The 19,021-nt window shown below is 41.2% G+C and overlaps 1 protein-coding gene across 4 annotated transcripts in view; it reads right to left on the reverse strand.

Annotated features, from left to right (window-relative positions):
- Positions 1 to 19,021, reverse strand: part of ABCC4 (ATP binding cassette subfamily C member 4 (PEL blood group)) — a 225,211-nt gene that overhangs the window by 14,915 nt on the left and 191,275 nt on the right. For all 4 annotated transcript variants that reach the window (XM_067016881.1, XM_059042306.2, XM_067016882.1 and 1 more), the window contains 3 exons: positions 18,572 to 18,744; positions 18,034 to 18,139; positions 10,777 to 10,911 (listed from right to left, as the gene is read on the reverse strand). In XM_067016881.1, coding sequence (XP_066872982.1) covers positions 10,777 to 10,911; positions 18,034 to 18,139; positions 18,572 to 18,744 — 414 coding nt within the window. The remainder of the gene's footprint in view (positions 1 to 10,776; positions 10,912 to 18,033; positions 18,140 to 18,571; positions 18,745 to 19,021) is intronic.

The following is a 19,021-nucleotide window of genomic DNA, read 5'->3' on the forward strand; positions in this document are numbered from 1 at the left end:
ACCTTCATATTACGTGTATTTTCTTTTTCTCTTATTGCTTGCATACTTGCTACCCCCAAGACAGCACTACATATGAAATGCTGTATATTAAAATGTCACTTAAAAGGAGAAAAATAAGAATTTCTCCAAGAATGATTGGATCCCACTGGATGAAATTTGAGGCTATTTCCATTATAATGCAAGTATTTAAAAATAAAGCTTTGGGGGTGGGGCTAACTGCATTTCATCCCCTTCCTCAATTTTTTTTTAAGTAGCCATATTTGTGTGGTTATGTATTTATATACTCTGTTAGTGAAAGTAAAAACAGCCAGAAGAACAGAAGGGAATGCATTTCATTTCCTACTGCTTGACAGCCACCCCTCCCCCATCGACCTGGTTCCTTTCTCCATACCCCTTTCTCAATGTAATTTTTTATTACAAATTTTTTATTATAAGCAATTTTTAACCAAAATGGTCTTCATTTCATGGTCTGAAATACTTGGAACTGAATAATGAAAATGAGCTTCCTGTGTATAAAATCCTTGATTTGACCTTTCTTTTTCTCATCTGTTGCCATGGTGTAGACCACACTCTGGCTGACAGCACAAGTGAGAGAAGGTATCTTTTTCACAGGGCAGGTTATGAAGGGAGTCGAGATGACTGAAAGCTTGTTAGCGGAGTCCTTGTGGATGGGTTGAGCCTGGGATGGAGAGGCCCAAACTCACCTCTCTCTCCTGGGACCACTGCTGACCTTGGAAAAGTCACTTAAGCTCTCTCTGCAGCAGTTGCCTCATTTGTGAAATGAGACAATGACCTACCTCATAGGAACTAAGTGATGGCCACAAACTGCAGGTTGAAAACACACTGAGCTAAGTGTTGGGTGTGATTATGATGCTGCTCAGAGACGTGGCCCCTTAAGTCCACAGAAAGCAGCAGCACCACCCAGCTTAAATGATGAAAAGAGAACATCTCGGAGGCCCTTTTGTGAATCGTTTGATTTTTCTCTTTACAGAAGCGCAGGGTCGTAGTTACTACACATTTTATTCAGTAAATATAGTAACCCGGGAGGCAGAAAGTAGTTAAAAGATTACTAACACTTTCTACCCCGTGACTTTGAGAAGTTCCTTAGGCCCGTCTGCCTCAGTTTCTCGATCTGAGGGATAATACTGCCAGCTCAGAATGGTTTTAATGAGGATTAAAAGAGACAATGCCAAAAAAGTTCAAATTCTGGCCAAGCAGAACATAAGACCAGTGAGTGCTGGGTTTCAGCCTTTTCCTGTCCTTCTTTGGGTTTAGTTCATTATATAGTTCCTCCAATGTAGGTTGAAACTAAGTTTAGTATTTAAACTCCAACTTGTAAACAAAGCCACCATCATGGAATTAGATCTTACTAAATGCAACAGAGCAATAAACGCTCCCCTGCACGGATAAAGGCCAGCAATCAGTGGTTCAATATATGTAGAATTATGGTTCAAGAATCTGTCTACTCATTCTCACTGAACTGCACGGCCCTAGTTCAATCCCAGTAACCCTCAAACTCCTCATCTTTAAAGCAGGTCTAACTTTGTGGACATACTGGCAGGTATATTATCAAAGTTAAAGAGTGCTGGAGAGTTAGAGACGATTTCTCCTTTTAACTTAACGGAATATTGGATTTTTTTCTCCCCTTATCCTCTCAGAAATCACTCTCAACAGCAAGGATAGTGGAAGATTAAAGAGTAAGCCCAATATTTGATGAAATCAGGAATCATTTGAAATCACAACTGACCAAGTATCTAGATGGACTGCTCTATGCAACTGGATCCAATGGGCTGTAGCAAGACAGAGAGAAAGTACCTAAAGAGAGCAGATCTCAGCAATCATGGGAGAGCACAGTTCTCCAACTAACTGGCAAATTCTAAGGTGCCCATGAGGAATCATACAGAATCACCATATTTGCCTAAAGCATGTACACTGGTAAGGTCCTAGGACAAGAGAGATTCTAAAATGCAAACAGCATTGTAACTGCCCATCTCTGCAGGCTAGGGAGGAGTACAGGCTAAATGAATATGTATTATCAATTTCTCTCTCTCTTTCACACACACACACACACACACACACACACACACACACACACACACACACTCTCACTCACTCACTGTCTTTCTCTGGATCATGGGGAATGCTTCCATGTTAAGCAGAGGGAATTCCCTTTAGTGTGAAATGATGTGCTAGCAACAACTATCTAGCAAATATATGGTCTTAAAAAAATGAAATTAAAAAGTGAATGGTAGGAATAATAATAAATAAAAAAGTAATACAGAACTTGTAAAACACACAAACAAAAAATTAGGAAAAGCAACAGGATAAGAACATGATGGATGAAAGAAATAATCACTGAACAGATCAAAATTATGAAAAAAATAATATTACATATTTAAAGAAAATGTAGTAGAATAATCAACTCATGGAGGCAGAGATCTGAAAGTACAGGAAAACATGGCACAGCAACAAAAGATGAAACATGAACTGACAGATGTCAAAGTGAACAGGAAGATAAAAATGAAAACATCAAAGAAATGACAGTTCTGAAGGCTGCACAAAGATTAGTCACTACTGAACAAACAATATGAGACAAGGAGAATAGAACTGAGAAAGCAAGTCTAATAATTATAAATTAATAAGAATTTTAAAAAGATTAAGGAGGTAATAGCTTTATGAAACAAAGGACAATATATACATTATAGATATTTGTAAAGAGAATCCAATCAACTAAAACAAATTCAAAGGTATAATTCAAATAAACTCCCTAAAATAAAAGACTAGAAGCTAGTGACCAAGAGTCTGTGATGTTCTAGGAAAAACAAATGACTTTCAAAACAGAAAAAGAATCCTCTGAGTATCCAGGAAAGATCAAGTTATGTTCAACGTGGCCTTAGACTCCTACACGTGAATAAACAATGCTGGAAGACCTTATAGCAAAGATTACAACACAGTAAGTGAAAGGATGTGTGATCCAAGAATATTATAACCAGAAATATAAACTGGGGATGTAGCAGAAAAATATTTCATATAGGTGACCCTTGAGCAACATAGGGGTTAGGGACCCTCCACACAGTCGAAAATCCAAGTATAACTTTACAGTTGCTCCTTCATATTCACAGTTTCACATCATGCATTCAACCAACTACAGATCATGTAGTATTATAGTACATATTTACTGGAAAAAAAAACATATAAGTGGACTCCTGCAATTCAAATCCCTGTTGTTCAAGGGTCAACTCTATAGACAGTAAGTCGGGGATTCTTAACTCCAATGACCCTCCTTTATGATGGTATAGAAATTTGTTTTCAACCTTTCATTTGTACTGCCACCCACAATAGTAAGTACACTTAACTTTACTTTGAGTCTCAGTACAGATTCACAATCTGTATCTATATTTATCTATCCTGAAAGGAGTTTCATGAAATATTTACTATTACTATGAAAGATACATTGCTCCTTTTCTTCTATTCCATTCTTTTCTATTTCATTTCTTTTTTTTTTTTTTTTTTCTTTTTTTGCGGTACACGGGCCTCTCACTGTTGTGGCCTCTCCCGTTGTGGAGTGCAGGCTCCGGACGCGCAGGCTCAGTGGCTGTGGCTCACAGGCCCAGCCGGTCTGCGGCACGTGGGATCTTCCCGGACCGGGGCACGAACCCGTGTCCCCTGCATCGGCAGGCGGACTCTCAACCACTGCGCCACCAGGGAAGCCCTATTTCATTTCTTAAAGCATGCTGGTCATGACTGATTAAACGGATTTCTTAGCCCCACTAGTGAATCAAACCCTACACTGTAAAAACACAATACCAGAGGACAAATTTTAGCCAACTAAGAGATGGAAAAAGTATCATTTAATACAAGTAAGTAAAATAGTAAAGGTTTAAGGATTTTTAAAGATATGAAGATAAAAAGTAGAAGAAAAACAATTAAAATCTGATGGGAGAATGGGGAGAAGGAAGATATGACATCCTTGTTCATAATGGGGAGCCAAAAATAAGAAATAAAGTATTCTTAGAGGAAATGAAAGGAACATACATAAAACGAGCAAAGAAACACAAATTACAGGCTAAAAAATTTTTTTAAAGGAGCACTAAAATCTGACAGTATAACACGACTGAACTAAGACAAAACGTAACTATAATCTTAATAAATGTAAATGGCCTAAACTCATATATTTGGGGGGGGTGCCTCATGTGCTAAGATTAAATCTCAGAGCTAAACCTAACTACATGCCATTGCAAGAGACATATCTGTAATCTGCTATTAAAAGATAATCGGAGGAATCCCCTGGTGCTCCAGTGGTAGAGAATCCATCTTGCAATGCAGGGGACACCAGTTTGATCCCTGGTCACACAACTAAGCCTGTGCGCCACAACTACAGAGCCCATGCACTCTGGAGCCCACACGTCACAACTAGAGAGAAGCCTGCACATACACCACAATGAAGCAAAGAGTCCACATGTCACAATGAAAGATCCCGCATGCCATAACTAACACCCAACGTAGCCAATAAATAAATGAATATCGGGCTTCCCTGGTGGCGCAGTGGTTGAGAATCCGCCTGCCGATGCAGGAGACACGGGTTCGTGCCCTGGTCCGGGAAGATCCCACATGCCACGGAGCGACTGAGCCCGTGAGCCATGGCCGCTGAGCCTGTGCGTCCGGAGCCTGTGCTCCGCAACGGGAGAGGCCACAACAGTGAGAGGCCCGCATACCGCAAAAAAAAAAAAAATAAAAAAAATAAAAAAAAAAAAATAAATAAATAAATAAATAAATGAATATCAAAAAAAAAAAAAGAGAGAGACTATCAAAGACTGAGACTTCCCTAGTGGTCTAGAGGAGGTTAAGACTCTGCACTTCCACTGCAGGGGGAGTGGATGGATTTAATCCTTGGTCAGGGAACTAAGATCCCACATGCCCCACAGCATGGCCAAAACAAAAACAAAAACAGACAGTCAAAGACATACCAGGCAAATGAAAATAACGTGAAAAGGGGGACTCAATTTAATTATGAACCATATTGGATTCAGGGCCAAGACCATTAAATGAATCAATGAAAGGCACTTTAAAATAGTAGAAAATATAATTCATACTGATAACAAAAGTCAAGAATATATTTGTGCACTGAAAAAACTCATATCATCAAAATTATAACAACCAAAGAAAGCAGGAAGTACAAAGTGAAACTTGGTAGCATGAGACTAATTCACCTAGTCCAAGTTACATTAACCAGACCAAAATAAATAAGGACAGAGAAGAACTAAATAATGTAATTAAATAGATCTAATTAAAAATGAAGCTCTATAACTTAAAGACAATAGCCCATCTTTTTAAATACCCACAGAACACTCACAAAAATTGCCTATTTACTAGAACACAAAAAAAGTATTAAGAAATATTGTTTCTTGGGGGAAACAGGACAGACAACATTTTTTGATCATAAGGTACTGAGACTGTAGAGGAAAATAGAAACAAACATAAAAAAACTCCAACCCCCAGGAAGTTTTAAAGATATCCTTCTCAAATAATTTGTGGACCAAAGAGGAAACGAAAACCAATATCGCAGAATCTATACAAAAAACCTAACTATGATGAAAGCACTACACACCAGAACCTATAAGATATATCTAAAACAGTATTCAGAGAAAAGTTCACAGCCTTGAAATATTTATATTAATAAACAAGAAAAAATAAAAACAAATGCATTCAGGTAGTAAGCAACAATAAAATAAGCCAAAGAAAGAAAGATAATAGAAGGTGATAAATTATAAAAAAGAATACAAATAGTGAGTGAACTAGAGAGCTCCTCTTGTGGGGAAATAAACATAAAACTGTAACAATTAATTAGAAAGGAAAATGAGGAGGAGGGAATGGAGAAAGCATAAATACTATGTAGCCATTAAACAGAATGAGATAACTATGCACATAGATATAATATTCAATGAAAAAAGTAAGGAACAGCTATCATTTGTGCTTAAAAACAGGAAGGCCACATAGGCACAAATTTTTACTGAAGCACAGAACATGTCAAGAGAATAGTCAAAGATGGTGCTGGAGCTCCACCCCGGGGGAGGAGCTGTGTAATGACAGGAATGATAAAGTAACTTAAATTTCATTCATAAAATTTTAAAACCTATTCTAAAAAAGTAAAGTTTCTGAGTATTGTAGCATTAGACACATCATTTCTTTAAGAACTGATTATTAAAAATAAAATTTAATTATTTAGAGTCTCTAATGCTCCTTAGAAGAACTGTGGGTACATTTTCTTACTGGGAGATAAGGGTTGAATCTATAGCCTGAAAAAAAAAAATGATGCCACTTTTATCTTATAAAATGCTCAATATTCACAAAGCACTCTCTCATCTGATTCTTCAAGTGCGAAGGAGCCGGGCAGTGCTGCAATCCCTGCACTACATACAGGTGAGGACCCTGAGGCAGGCTCAGAGACAACAAAAGAGGTCACGAGGTTGCTAAGTGCCTCCTGCACTATTCAAACCAGTCCAGGGTCCTAGATCTAGTATATTAGGATTTCATAATTTTGGGGTTGTATCTGGTGATAAAACAAATAAAATGAAACCTCTGTTACACACTGGCAACAAAGAAACTTCAAACAGGCCTCAGTCAGGTCTGCTTCATGACAGAAGAAAATGAATGATAGGCATTTATCCTTTGTTATGGGATGAATTGTGTCCCCTCCAATTTTTTTTTTTTTTTTTTTTTTTTTTTTGGTCTGTGGTGGGTCCTCGTTTCTGCACGCGGCCTTTCTCTAGTTGCGGCGAGCGGGGGCTACTCTTAGTTGCGGTGCGCGGGCTTCTCATTGCGGTGGCTTCTCTTGTTGCGGAGCATGGGCTCTAGGCGTTCGGGCTTCAGTAGTTGTGGCACACGGGCTCAGCAGTTGTGGCGCACGGGCTTAGTTGCTCCGCGGCATGTGGGATCTTCCTGGACCTGGGCTCGAACACGTGTCCCCTGCATGGGCAGGCGGATTCTTAACCACGGTGCCACCAGGGAAGCTCCCCTTCCAATTTTATATGTTCAAGTCCTAAACCCACCAGTCATTCAGAATGTGACTGTATTTGGAGACAGGGTCGTTATAAAGGCGATTCAGTTAAAATGAAGTCATATAAGTGGCCCCTAATCTAATATGACTGGAGTCCTTATAAGAAGAGGCGATGAGGACACAGGCACACACACACGAAAGATCATGTTTCTTTCTTTTTCCTCTTTGAAAGAGGAAAAAATGGCATCTACAAGCCAAGGAGAGAGGCCTCAGAGGAAATCAATCCTGCCTATACCTTGACCTCAGATTTCCAGTCTCCAGGGCTGTGAGAAAATCAGTTTATGCTAAGGTGCCCACTCTGTGGTACTTTGTATGGCAGCCCTAGCAAACTAACGTACCCTTCAGCTTTATGTGGCTGAAAGGCACTTTCTCTATTTCATGAATCATCTAAAAGGGTCAATCAGACAGTGACTCAGCTTGCGTGCACCATTTTCAGAGAATCAACTACGTAGTCAAGAAAACATGACTTGGATGCACGTTTTCCCAGATGTTGAGTTTTCTTTTCAAATGAATGAATTCTGTTAAGAGTGAAAAGCTTGTTGACTTAGGCTAATCCTCCCGGTGTTACAGCTCTGAACGATGCTCTGAACGATATCTGATGCTTGCACGTTTGAAAAATTGACAATCTGAGAGCTTGTTCTCCTAAGAGGATCAAGCATACGTAGAAATAATGTCAAGAAGATACTCAACTGAGATGAGAATCAGGATATGTTATTTTTTTATGTCTTTCCGAAGAAGTGACCTGAGCCAGTGGCAGGACTGAAATCCAAGAGTGATGTTCTGTCTCCCTGTGAACTTGGGTGACTGGCCGGGCCTTGGCTACCACATGAAAGGAGCGGCGTTCTCATGCTCAACACTGAGCAGAGTACCTAGGGTGGAACTCAGCCTCCCCCACCAGTTCACCCCCTGCGCTCCCCGGACCAGCTCTGTGACCTTAGGTGAGCCCTGGACCCAACCTCCTCATCCGTGATGGGGGATAAAAAAGGGCCGTGATGAGGATTAAGTGTAATCATACATGCGAGAAATACGTATGTAAATTATAAAGAACTACACAAATGTAACTTACCACTGATACTGTTTAAGTACATGCAGGATTACTAGACCAGGAATCACAAGATATCTAATTCTATGACCTATGCCTGTTTTTCTATGTATGTTACACTTGATTTAAAACATTTATTGGAAGAGAAGATTTCTAATCCTGTGTCTGCTGCACACAAGCATTATCACTACTTGTATGTATATGGACACTTCCTTCTAAGGGGGGCTTTAGCTTCCTTACCTGTAAAAATGAGGGTGTCGACCTTATGTTATGTACCTACCTAAAAATGCTGTGATCTATTTCTCATTGCTCAATGTTTGATAATATATAATCATAACATATTTTTTAAGTGGAGACTTTTGACTCATACATGAGGACACATGTGTCTGATGTGTGAGATTCCTGGCTGTTCTGTGACTAGGTTATATAGGGAATCCCAAATAATTACTGGGTGTTAGGAGGGAAGCTCTGACTGGGAGACACTCTAGTGGATGAAAGCGCTCCGTGAATTTCATGCATGAAAAAATATAGGGCTCCAAGTGCAACTTCTCTGTATTTACATACAATATAAGTACTTGTGAAAAGTTCAGAATACAATCTTCCGTGTTCCCTAAACTCTTCAGCCAGCTCTGTGACCCAGCACAATTTCCTACATTATGAACAGTGGAAGGTACTGCTCTTCATTTCTAAGGAGGAAGAATGAGATAAAACAATGACAGAGAATTCAGGCCACATTTCAGATAAATGTTTCGTATAGAATTACTCAGATACTGGGACGTGTTTTCTTTTCCCTTGTTTTGTTTTGCTTCGTTTTGTTTGTCTGTCTGCTTAGGTTGTGGCACATGGGATCTTCGTTGCGGCATGCAGACTCTTAGTTGTGGCACGCAGCCTAGGCTTCTTAGTTGTGGCATTCGGACTTCTTAGTTGCAGCATGCGTGTGGGATCTAGTTCCCCAACCAGGGATCAAACCTGGTCGGTCCCTGCAGGCCGTTCCCGGGCCCCCTGCATTGGGAACGCACAGTCTTACCCACTGGACCACCAGGGATGTCCTGCAACTGGCAATTGTTGAACACAGTATTCTGTATATATGCCTGTGATGTCAAATTGGTTAACTGATTATTCAGATCTTTGGTATTCTGACCTAGTTTTCTTCTTGCTCTATTAATTTGATAGAAACTTGTTTTAATACCTCCCACTGATTGTGGATTTTTCTATTTCTCCTTGCGGCTTTATCCATTTTTGCCCTTTTTAAAAAAATTAAGCTATTTTACTATTTTGAAGTCTTATAATGGGAGCATACAAATTTCTAATTCTCTCTCTTGCTGGTAACATTATGGGATGTTTTCTTTAAGAGATATTTTAAATACTGAAAGAGTAATTTTATTCAACTAACAAGTGAAAATCTGGGAAATGCAGAGAAGTACAAAGAAGGAAAAATGCACCCACAATTTAACACCCAGAGGTAAAGTTTTGACGGAAAGCCTCACGACATACATTCCGAGGCCTCAACACCCGCGAACCCACCCATCAAAAAGGGCAAGAACAGCAGACTTTTCTTCTCGCCCTCTATCCTTCCATCAATCCCACTCCTATCTTATTCCAGAGAGAATTACAGCTGGCTGCATGACAGTGGCTAAGTCCCTTACCAGACCTCAGTTACCACATTTGTACTAGGAGATACCACCACCTCACCTTTGTTAGAAAGACACCACGTGACCTGAATGCTACTCATCCAGCACCTTTCTCACACCATGTACAGTGCTCAGTGCTTCCACACGCCTCATCTGTGAAAATGCTTTGTAAACCTTTCAAGCGCCATTCAGGCTACAGTTAGGGTTACTGTGAATTCTTGATTTATCCTGATGACAATTTCATCTTCTAGAAAGAAGAGGAAGCAAAGGGAGGCAACCAGACTTAACTCTAAACAACGAAGAATTAGGAAGAAAGTGACAGTATCATGTAAGAGTTTTCTTTACAGTTAGAAGCCAGAAGGGACCTACATCTTTCCCTGGTAGATCTTTCTAGACCCAATTCATATTCTTTTTTTTTTTTTTTTGCGGTACGCGGGCCTCTCACTGTTGCGGAGCACAGGCTCCAGACGCGCAGGCTCAGCGGCCAAGGCTCACGGGCCCAGCCGCTCCGCGGCACGTGGGATCTTCCCGGACCGGGGCACGAACCCGCGTCCCCTGCATCGGCAGGCGGACTCTCAACCACTGCGCCACCAGGGAAGCCCCCAATTCATAATATTCCACTCCAGTGCTTCTTCTCAAACTCTCAAATTTCCTGGATGTTCCCTGACAGCATTTGCATCATAAATGTGCTAAGCACCAATCGTAAGAACGTAAAGGGTCTGCAAAATGAGTGTTCTGTGCTCTATGAGATCTGACCCCAGAGTCCAAACATGTGGAAGCTCCAATCCGAAATCTCTCTCTCATGCGCACGTGTGTGCACACACGTCCTGCCACACACATCCCGCCCCCAACTAGTTCTGCAGGTTCTCAGCAGACATGTCCTCCCCGTGCAATGTACTCTCTTAAGGTGCAGTCATGAAGCTTTGTCTCTGGAGGCTTATAATTGAAAAGGGCACAGAGTGCTTGTTACCAGACCCCTGGTGCCAGATCCTGAGGAGTGAACCCTGGAGACGAACCTTAATTACAGCTCCCTGCAGTGGGCTCACCTGTTTTGCTGTTTCAGTGACGGCAGCGGCCTCAGCCTTGCCCAGCTGTTGCACCATCTTGTAAAATAGACTGTCTCTATTTTGTAGCAAAACATACGGCTCATCATATTCTTTCAGTCTCCCTGAATCCAAAACCTGTTAATCAGCAGAAAGCAGCCCATTAGCACACAATGTTTTGCAGTAACATATTATAACTCAGACAATATTTCCGAAAGGGGTAAGACAGTGAGAATAGAATCTATTTGGGTGGTAGGCCTGGCTGGTGTTTAAGCGGTTTGATTACCCTGTTTTACTAGGCAGACAAAGGCCCAACCCGACCTTTTATTATTATAATGTTATAGGAAGAAAATGAAAGTTTTAGACTATGATTAGAGGCACTCAGCAGTGGGTGGCATTTTATATTCTGCCCAGGGCATTGGGGGTGGTTATCGTTAGTTAGTGCTTTTAGCTCTCAGACTCTTGAGCTTTGAGAGCTATTTATACAGATATACAGAGCTGGGAAATTTCCTGATTCAAGGAAATCAAACTCAATTTAGCAAAAAATTAGGGTGATGTCATAGAAACTGATGGCAGAGAGCAAATGAACTCCCGAGTTGGTTTTACAGAATCTGAGCAATTTTGGGGACAGACAGTAAATGCTTCTGGAATTTCCTTAGGGCCCTGGAATATTTCAGCTAAGTGGGGATAGAATCTTTTGCCAGAGAGGTTAAGGTGCTTCTTGAAGTTAGCTTTGGTAGTAGTTTATCCTCCTGAGAGTGAAAAGCTGGCCAAAAGAGCTGCTACCTAAACAGCTTTAGCAGAATTGCTCTGCACAGAAGAAAATCTCTAGAAATCCAATTTTCTCTTTGGATAAGTCTAAAGAAGCAATTAAGAAATTGAGCTCCAAATTCCAGTGATCACGGCCTGCAGAGCACACGGGGGCAGCCCAGTCTGAATTACCGAGGATCTGAGTCTGCTTTCACAAATTATCTTTCCTTGCCTCTTGTTCTTTCTTCAGCTGCCTTCCTTTCACCCATTTTAGTGATCATTAATATGTCCACTAATTGGAAACTGAAAGGATGAGGAAAGGGCTCTTAACTCTGCCTTTCTACTTATTAGTGGCTTTGGTTAATGGTTTCAGAGGGAAAAAAAAGAATCTGAAATAATTGGCCCAAATGACATACCTAGGAAAACAGTTTTGATGTTAAGTGGTACTTAGTTCTTCATTTAGGTCATATTTAGAGTAAATGTATCTTAAGAGAAGACGATGAAAGTTTAAGCAGGACACAGGTTGTTCTTCCACATCTAGGTATTAACAGTTAATTTGGTCCCAGGGTATTCAATCGGAAACATTTATTAACTCTCATAAAGGCCATTTTCCTGTTAAACTTTTACTGCTGAGAATCACTGCTAACAGCAGCTCTCTCAAAAGAGTTTAAGAATAACTGAATCTGGGCTTCCCTGGTGGCGCAGTGGTTGGGAGTCGGCCTGCCGACGCAGGGGACGCGGGTTCGTGCCCCGGTCCGGGAGGATCGCACGTGCCGTGGAGCGGCTGGGCCCGTGAGCCATGGCCGCTGAGCCTGCGCGTCCGGAGCCTGTGCTCCGCGACGGGAGAGGCCGCGGCGGTGAGAGGCCCGCCTACCGCAAAACAAACAAACAAAACACAAAAAACAAACAAAAAAGAATAACTGAATCTGCTATATCCACATAATTATTAAAATGTCATATAATTTGACATGCCAATTTAGATGCCCTGAATGTGTAATTTTACTTATGCGTAGCATTATAGAGCATAACCATTCCTCCTGACGGTGAAGAAGAAAAAAAATGCAATTTAAAAACATAGGTCTCTCTCATGCCAAAGACAAAGTAAATAATTATATCAAATTAATTCATACAATGAAGAATTTTACCTTCTTCAAAAGCAACAACTTTTTTTTTTTTTTTTTTTTTTGCGGTACGCGGGCCTCTCACTGTTGTGGCCTCTCCCGTTGCGGAGCCCACGCTCCGGACGCGCAGGCTCAGTGGCCATGGCTCACGGGCCCAGCCGCTCCGCGGCACATGGGATCTTCCCGGACCGGGGCACGAACCCGCGTCCCCTGCATCGGCAGGCGGACCCTCAACCACTGCGCCACCAGGGAAGCCCGCAACAACTTTTAAAAATCACCACTTCAGAGTTGGTGGAAACGAGTTCTCTGACTATAAAGACTTTATATATTTTTTAGGAGAAGTATTATTAATATTTTGTCCTTGTCCAGGGCTTCCCTGGTGGCGCAGTGGTTGAGAATCTGCCTGCCAATTCAGGGGACAAGGGTTCGAGCTGTGGTCTGAGAGGATCCCACATGCCGCGCAGCAACTGGGCCCGTGAGCCACAACTACTGAGCCTGCGTGTCTGGAGCCTGTGCTCCGCAACGGGAGAGGCCGCGATAGCGAGAGGCCCGCGCACCGCGATGAAGAGTGGCCCCCGCTCGCCGCAACTAGAGAAAGTCCTCGCACAGAAACGAAGACCCAACACAGCCATAAATAAATAAATAATTTTTAAAAAAAATTTAGGAAGAAAAAAAATTTTTGTCCTTGTCCAGCTTTCTACTTTATTTACTAAAATTTGAATGAATAGCAAACCTTTTCATTTTCTTTCATATTGTCTAAAATACATGATTCCACTGAGATGAGTAGTGCTCAGGATTGACTAATATCTAAGAAAGGCAAAGCCAGAAAAAACATCAACACTCAAAAAACAATAGGATTAACAATATAAATGGCAGAAAGATCTATTTTGGCCCTTATAAGCATTAGCAACATAATGACTACGCATAAGGACAGTTTTCAAATTTTTTTTGTCGGGGGGTGACAAACAGTTTCTGGTTTTCATTCATCTGGGAAAACATTACTAAAAAGAGGTCTGAGTTGAGGAAGAAAGGCAAAGAATATTAAGCCGTAAGACTGTCTAGAAACAGAAGAGGTGGACTCCACGTTTCCTGGCCCTGGTGTTGGGGCCTCACCATCCATTTCCAAAGAATTCTCTAACTGTTGACCACAGGCAACAATATTGTTAGAGCAACTGCAGATTTTCACATGCTTCCTTTGCTCACACTTCTAGGGAGAATCCACGGTGATGTGAAGACTGCAGTGTGCAGGGACTGGAGGGAAAAGCTGTGCTATTGGCTGAAGAGAAAACAGGTCACAAGCAACCAGCTAATCCTAAAAACTACAGGAAGAAGCCTTTAATGTGGAGATCGTTGTTGAGTCTTAGGAGGAAGAGGATTTCTGATTTGTCTGTCTTGCTCCACTGTTTTGCGGCAACAGAGAAAGTAAGGAAGATTACATTAGCTGTCATTATGTCTCCATCATGTTGAATAAACTTAGAATTGAGAGGACATCTTTGCAAAATAGAATTTTTAGCCTGACACGTTAACGGTGCTTAATGAACCCAAACTGGGTAAATCCATTTGGAGAGCCAACACATAAACTTATAGCTATTAATTAGGTCACAGTTGTTTCCCAACAAGCCTTTTGCTTAATTTACTTACAGTAAACAAAACCATATCCACCCGACTTACTTTGTGCAGAAGTATTCGTCAGTGCAACAAAATGTAATTATTACACCTTAAGTACCTGTAATTACATGACTTTATGGTGTTAACTCTGTTCCTTTTGCCCTTCATTAGCACCTGTCACTTGCCCAGCCACTGCCGGAGGCTGGCCGCCCACCCCCTGCAACATCAGGATTTGCAGCAGATTGACTTGTCTTTATGCCCTTAAAGCTTTAGAAACAGACAATCACTTACTTACATCCCTCTCAGATTTGGGGGGTTCGGTTCCTGAACACCACAAAGACATGAATATCACAATACATTGGCTCACATGAATTTTCTGGTTCCCCAGGACGCACAGAAATTATGTTGATACTACATTGTAGCCTATCAAGTGAACAATAGCATTATGACTGAGAAAACAAAATACACACCTTAATTTAAAAATCCTTCATTGCTAAAAAACGGCAACCATCATCTGAGCCTTCAGCAAGCCGTAGTAGTAACATCGGAGATCACTGATCACAGATCACCATAACAAATGTAACGATAGTGAAACAGTGAATGTGAAATCGTGCTGAGAATTACCAAAATGTGACACAGAGACATGGAGTGAGCAAACGTGTTGGAAAAATGGCACCGATAGACCTTCTTGCCTTAGGGTTGCCACAGACTGTGTGCTCCACAGACGTAAAACAATGCAACATCTGAGAAGCACAGTTAAACAAGGTATGCCCATATTTCTAAAACAAGCAAGCAAGCAAGCAAAAAAAAAAAAAAAATTGCCACAAAAATCAAAGGTGTGGGAAAGAACATTATTTATGAGACTTTTGCAAAATTGAAAGCCAACTGGTAATCAGAAGCTCCAGAACAACATAAAAGGTTTACGCCTAGGGTGGATGGGACCACAGAGAACAAGTCCCCAGCTCTGAAGCTAGGGGATGCACGTCTCTTGGGTCCCCTGAGGTCTAAGGAGTCAGCAACCGCAACCAGCTTGGACCAAGATGTAAACAAGTGGCCATGTTTACATTTCCTGGTGGTACCTCCCTGCAACATCACCGATGACCTTGACCAGGGAGCCCTAAACTGAAGGTCTCCCAACACAGGAGTGCGAAGGGCAGCTCCATGGTCAAGGGCAAGGTCCACCACAGAAAACAATGTCGGTCATCACAGAGGTGACAGGTTCCGAAGAGAACCCTTGCAGCATTTCCCTTCTCCCAATGGACTCCTCTTCCTCATTCACTCAGATGATCAGGCCAGAAACCAGCATCGACTCCTCTCCCTTCCCTCAGATCCCACATTCAATCCATCACACAGTTCACTTGGCTCCATTTTGCTGTCTATCCCAAATCCAACCATCTCACCGTTTCCACTACTACCACCTTAGTCTAAGCCACCAATATTAAAAGAGAGGGCACAATTATGAGAGAGGGTGAAAACCGCACTTGGAGAACTGAAAGACCATCAATGTGGTTTTAGCTCTAAAGGAAAGCGCAGAGTGAGACAAAACTAGAACGGAGCGGGGGAGGGGCCGGGCTGTAAACCACTTTGTAAAACCATGTTAAGGATTTGTTCAGAAAAACTGAGAGAAAAATTTGAGATTATAGAAATTTACCAGAACATGCTGGTACATAAAGCGTTAAACAAATGGGACGTATTTTGATAACGGCAACAAAGCTGATTGGCTAATGTGATACAGATGTTCACACCTGTGGATCAAGTGCTGATGGATAAGATTTAGGAGTGACCAGCTGACATGTCTGCAAATTCTGTCCCTTCTCACTGTTTCTTTAACCAATCATATATTCCACAGTGACAGTACTTCTAATAATTAGATAATAAAAGAAACCAACTACCATAAATGCTGTAATGCCAAAAACCAAAAATTAATCTCCAGGTTACATTTAGGAGCAGTGATTAAATTCAGTGGGTCCCCCAACTGAACTGGGTGGAGATCAAGCCACCATTCTGCTGCTGCCTCGAAATACTGACAAAGGGCTTGAAACAGGTACACTACACAGCATCATTCACTTCTTGTGGAAGAAAGATGCTTTGAGGGACAGTCTGGAAAATACAATGCTGAGACATGAGACCAACAAATCGAAAAGTAAAGAACAGAAATAAAAGGATGCTTTTCCAATTAGCATTCAAGAACACAAAATGAGGGACTAAGGGTGATCCATGCTAAACAATGCTCCTGGTTTCTAAGTGTCATTGTCCTACAATCTTGGAATGCCACCTGGTTCCGCACAGAAGACTGCTGGTGGGGCCTGCTTCCTACTGTGACGTCCTAGTCCAGATGACCAGACACACTGCTTGGAGCCCAGAGCATCCCTCTGGTTGGGGATGCCCTGCTCCTGTCGTCTGCCTCCCCAGAGCTCACTCCTGGGCACGTCCAGCTCGGGGAAGTGAGGCTAATGGCGTTGCTTTAGTGCTGACGGACTGGTCAATTCCCCCACTGGATCCCACATGACAATGCATGTGAAGTAGCGTGGGAGGTGATATTCCAGAAACTGCCCAAGAAGTCAAAAGAGACACCTCCATTATCACTGGACACAAGGGACTTTGGGTATTACTGATCGTATATTACTGACTATCATCTGTTTAGTATGGACCATCAAAATCACTAGTTAACTGCATCTGTTGCCTCTTATGAATTGTGCAGGCTTTCTTTATCTCTTTACTTCATCACTAACCAGCATCACTGGATATAGTGGTACCTTGTGACAACAGTTATCATCTGTAAGATGAGTAAAACCAGCTCATTGCCACAGGCTGGGGGTTAGCCTGAAAATAACTTACATTCTTTTGGGCTTATTTGCAGTCAAAGGTTTTTCCTCTGAGGGATGATTATCTTATCATTTTATAAAGCCACACCCTAAAATATATTGACACTCAGCAAGCAACAGAGGGAAAGGACAAAGAGAGAGAAAAGAAGAAGAGAGAGAAAAGTAGAAGAGGGAGGAAGGAAGGAAATAAAGCTAAATAAATAAACATTAAATTACTAAGAAAGACAGAGCCAATCAAATCTGGAAGGAAGATACTAGACAGATATACAGAGACCGAAGCTTGGAGTCAGCTATGTGTGCAGTGCCCAGATCTATTGTGAAAGAGACCTGCTAGTTAGGTCTGCAGATCTGTCCTAGATAGTTGCTTCCTAACATTACTTACGCAGTGTTCACTTTCAGTTTCCCATGCCTCCAATTCCTATGTAGTAAAATTTCCTAAATTAAATCCATTCTGTTAAAATACTTTTTTTATCTCACTAGGCCTTTCTTCTCATAGACTCCCCTCTGACAGGAAATGTTGTGAGAGTCCCAACAGGTAAGAAATTCTGCAACCTTACCCAACAACCTCTTGGCGGTCTAAATGAAAGGCTAATTTCTTGATTAAGGGAATCTAAAAATCTGAAAAAATAACTGACAAAGGAAAAACGACTGTGTTCTAGAACACTGAAATATGAAGCTGCGGTCTTGGATTTGGAGTATTTTCGTGGCTGGCCATCTTAATGAAAACTAACATTTCAAATAAACTTTTAATATGAAAATATGAAATTACTGGATATATTATTTAATAGCACATTCTGAAAGTGTAGGTAAGTACTTGAGTTACTGTCAGGAATGAGAGGAAAACTTAAGAGAAAATTAATTTATTGGATGTTCCTATCACGTTTTCTAAGGAAGGATACATTGACAAAAGTGAACATAAATGGGAATGACTGAAATTCCACAGGTGAGGGTCTTACCATTATCCTGTCGCTGTCAATAATGGTGTTCAATCTGTGTGCAATGGTTAGCACAGTGCACTGGGCAAATTTCTCACGGATCTTTTTTTGTATTAACTCATCAGTTCTGGAAACAAAGAAGTTGAATTTAGTTCAGTAAAGGCAGAAATAGTAGACTTAAGACTTAAAAAAAAAAATCACATATTTTTATAATGTTTTAAAAAATCAATACTTTAAGACGTAATATTGCTCTTCAAAAACTGAGTATAAAAAGTCTCCTTAGAAGATTTTTCATAAAACAATGTAAGATTGTCTTCCCTCGAAATTACTTGAAACTATCAGAAGCTGGGTTTAGGAATCTAGCCCTCTTAGGTTGCCTAATAACATTAGCACCACATAACAGGTTTTGGTTTCTTCCTTTGTTTTCTGCAATTAATGTTATCAAGAGATATCTGTAGGGAAAAGAGAACGCTTAGAACATTTCTCAGCAACATTAAGTGTTTTCCATTTACCACATTTAAAATTCAGATTCCAAGTTTCATGGACCTCAACTCCATACCTTGGATCCACATTTGCTGTGGCTTCATCAATAATCAATATACGATTCTTCCTGAGAATAGCCCTGGCTAGGCACACCAGTTGTCTCTGTCCAACACTAAAGTTCGATCCTGATTCTGCTAATTCGGTATCCATTTTACCAGGAAGATCTTCGATGGCTTCTTTAAGTTGTACCTGTGGATTCAGAAAGAAGAATGACATTTTCCTAAAAAGAACTACTGAAGAAGGAGTCAAGCCTTTTAGACATTAGAGCTTTGAAGTCCTCAGGACTTCCTGTGTATCTCACATGTACAGCCAGGTGATGGGAAGAGCTCCTTCCAAGCAGCGTTCACTGAGAAAGATGGTAGACTCAACTCAGGACAGAAAGATCTGTGTCCCCCATCACCGCCACATGACATCCACCAGAAACCCCCCCATGGGATAAGTTAAGGAAGTCTCTCAAAAAATAAAG

The sequence above is a fragment of the Kogia breviceps genome, chromosome 16 (assembly GCF_026419965.1).
Source record: "Kogia breviceps isolate mKogBre1 chromosome 16, mKogBre1 haplotype 1, whole genome shotgun sequence".
Taxonomy (NCBI): domain Eukaryota; kingdom Metazoa; phylum Chordata; class Mammalia; order Artiodactyla; family Physeteridae; genus Kogia; species Kogia breviceps.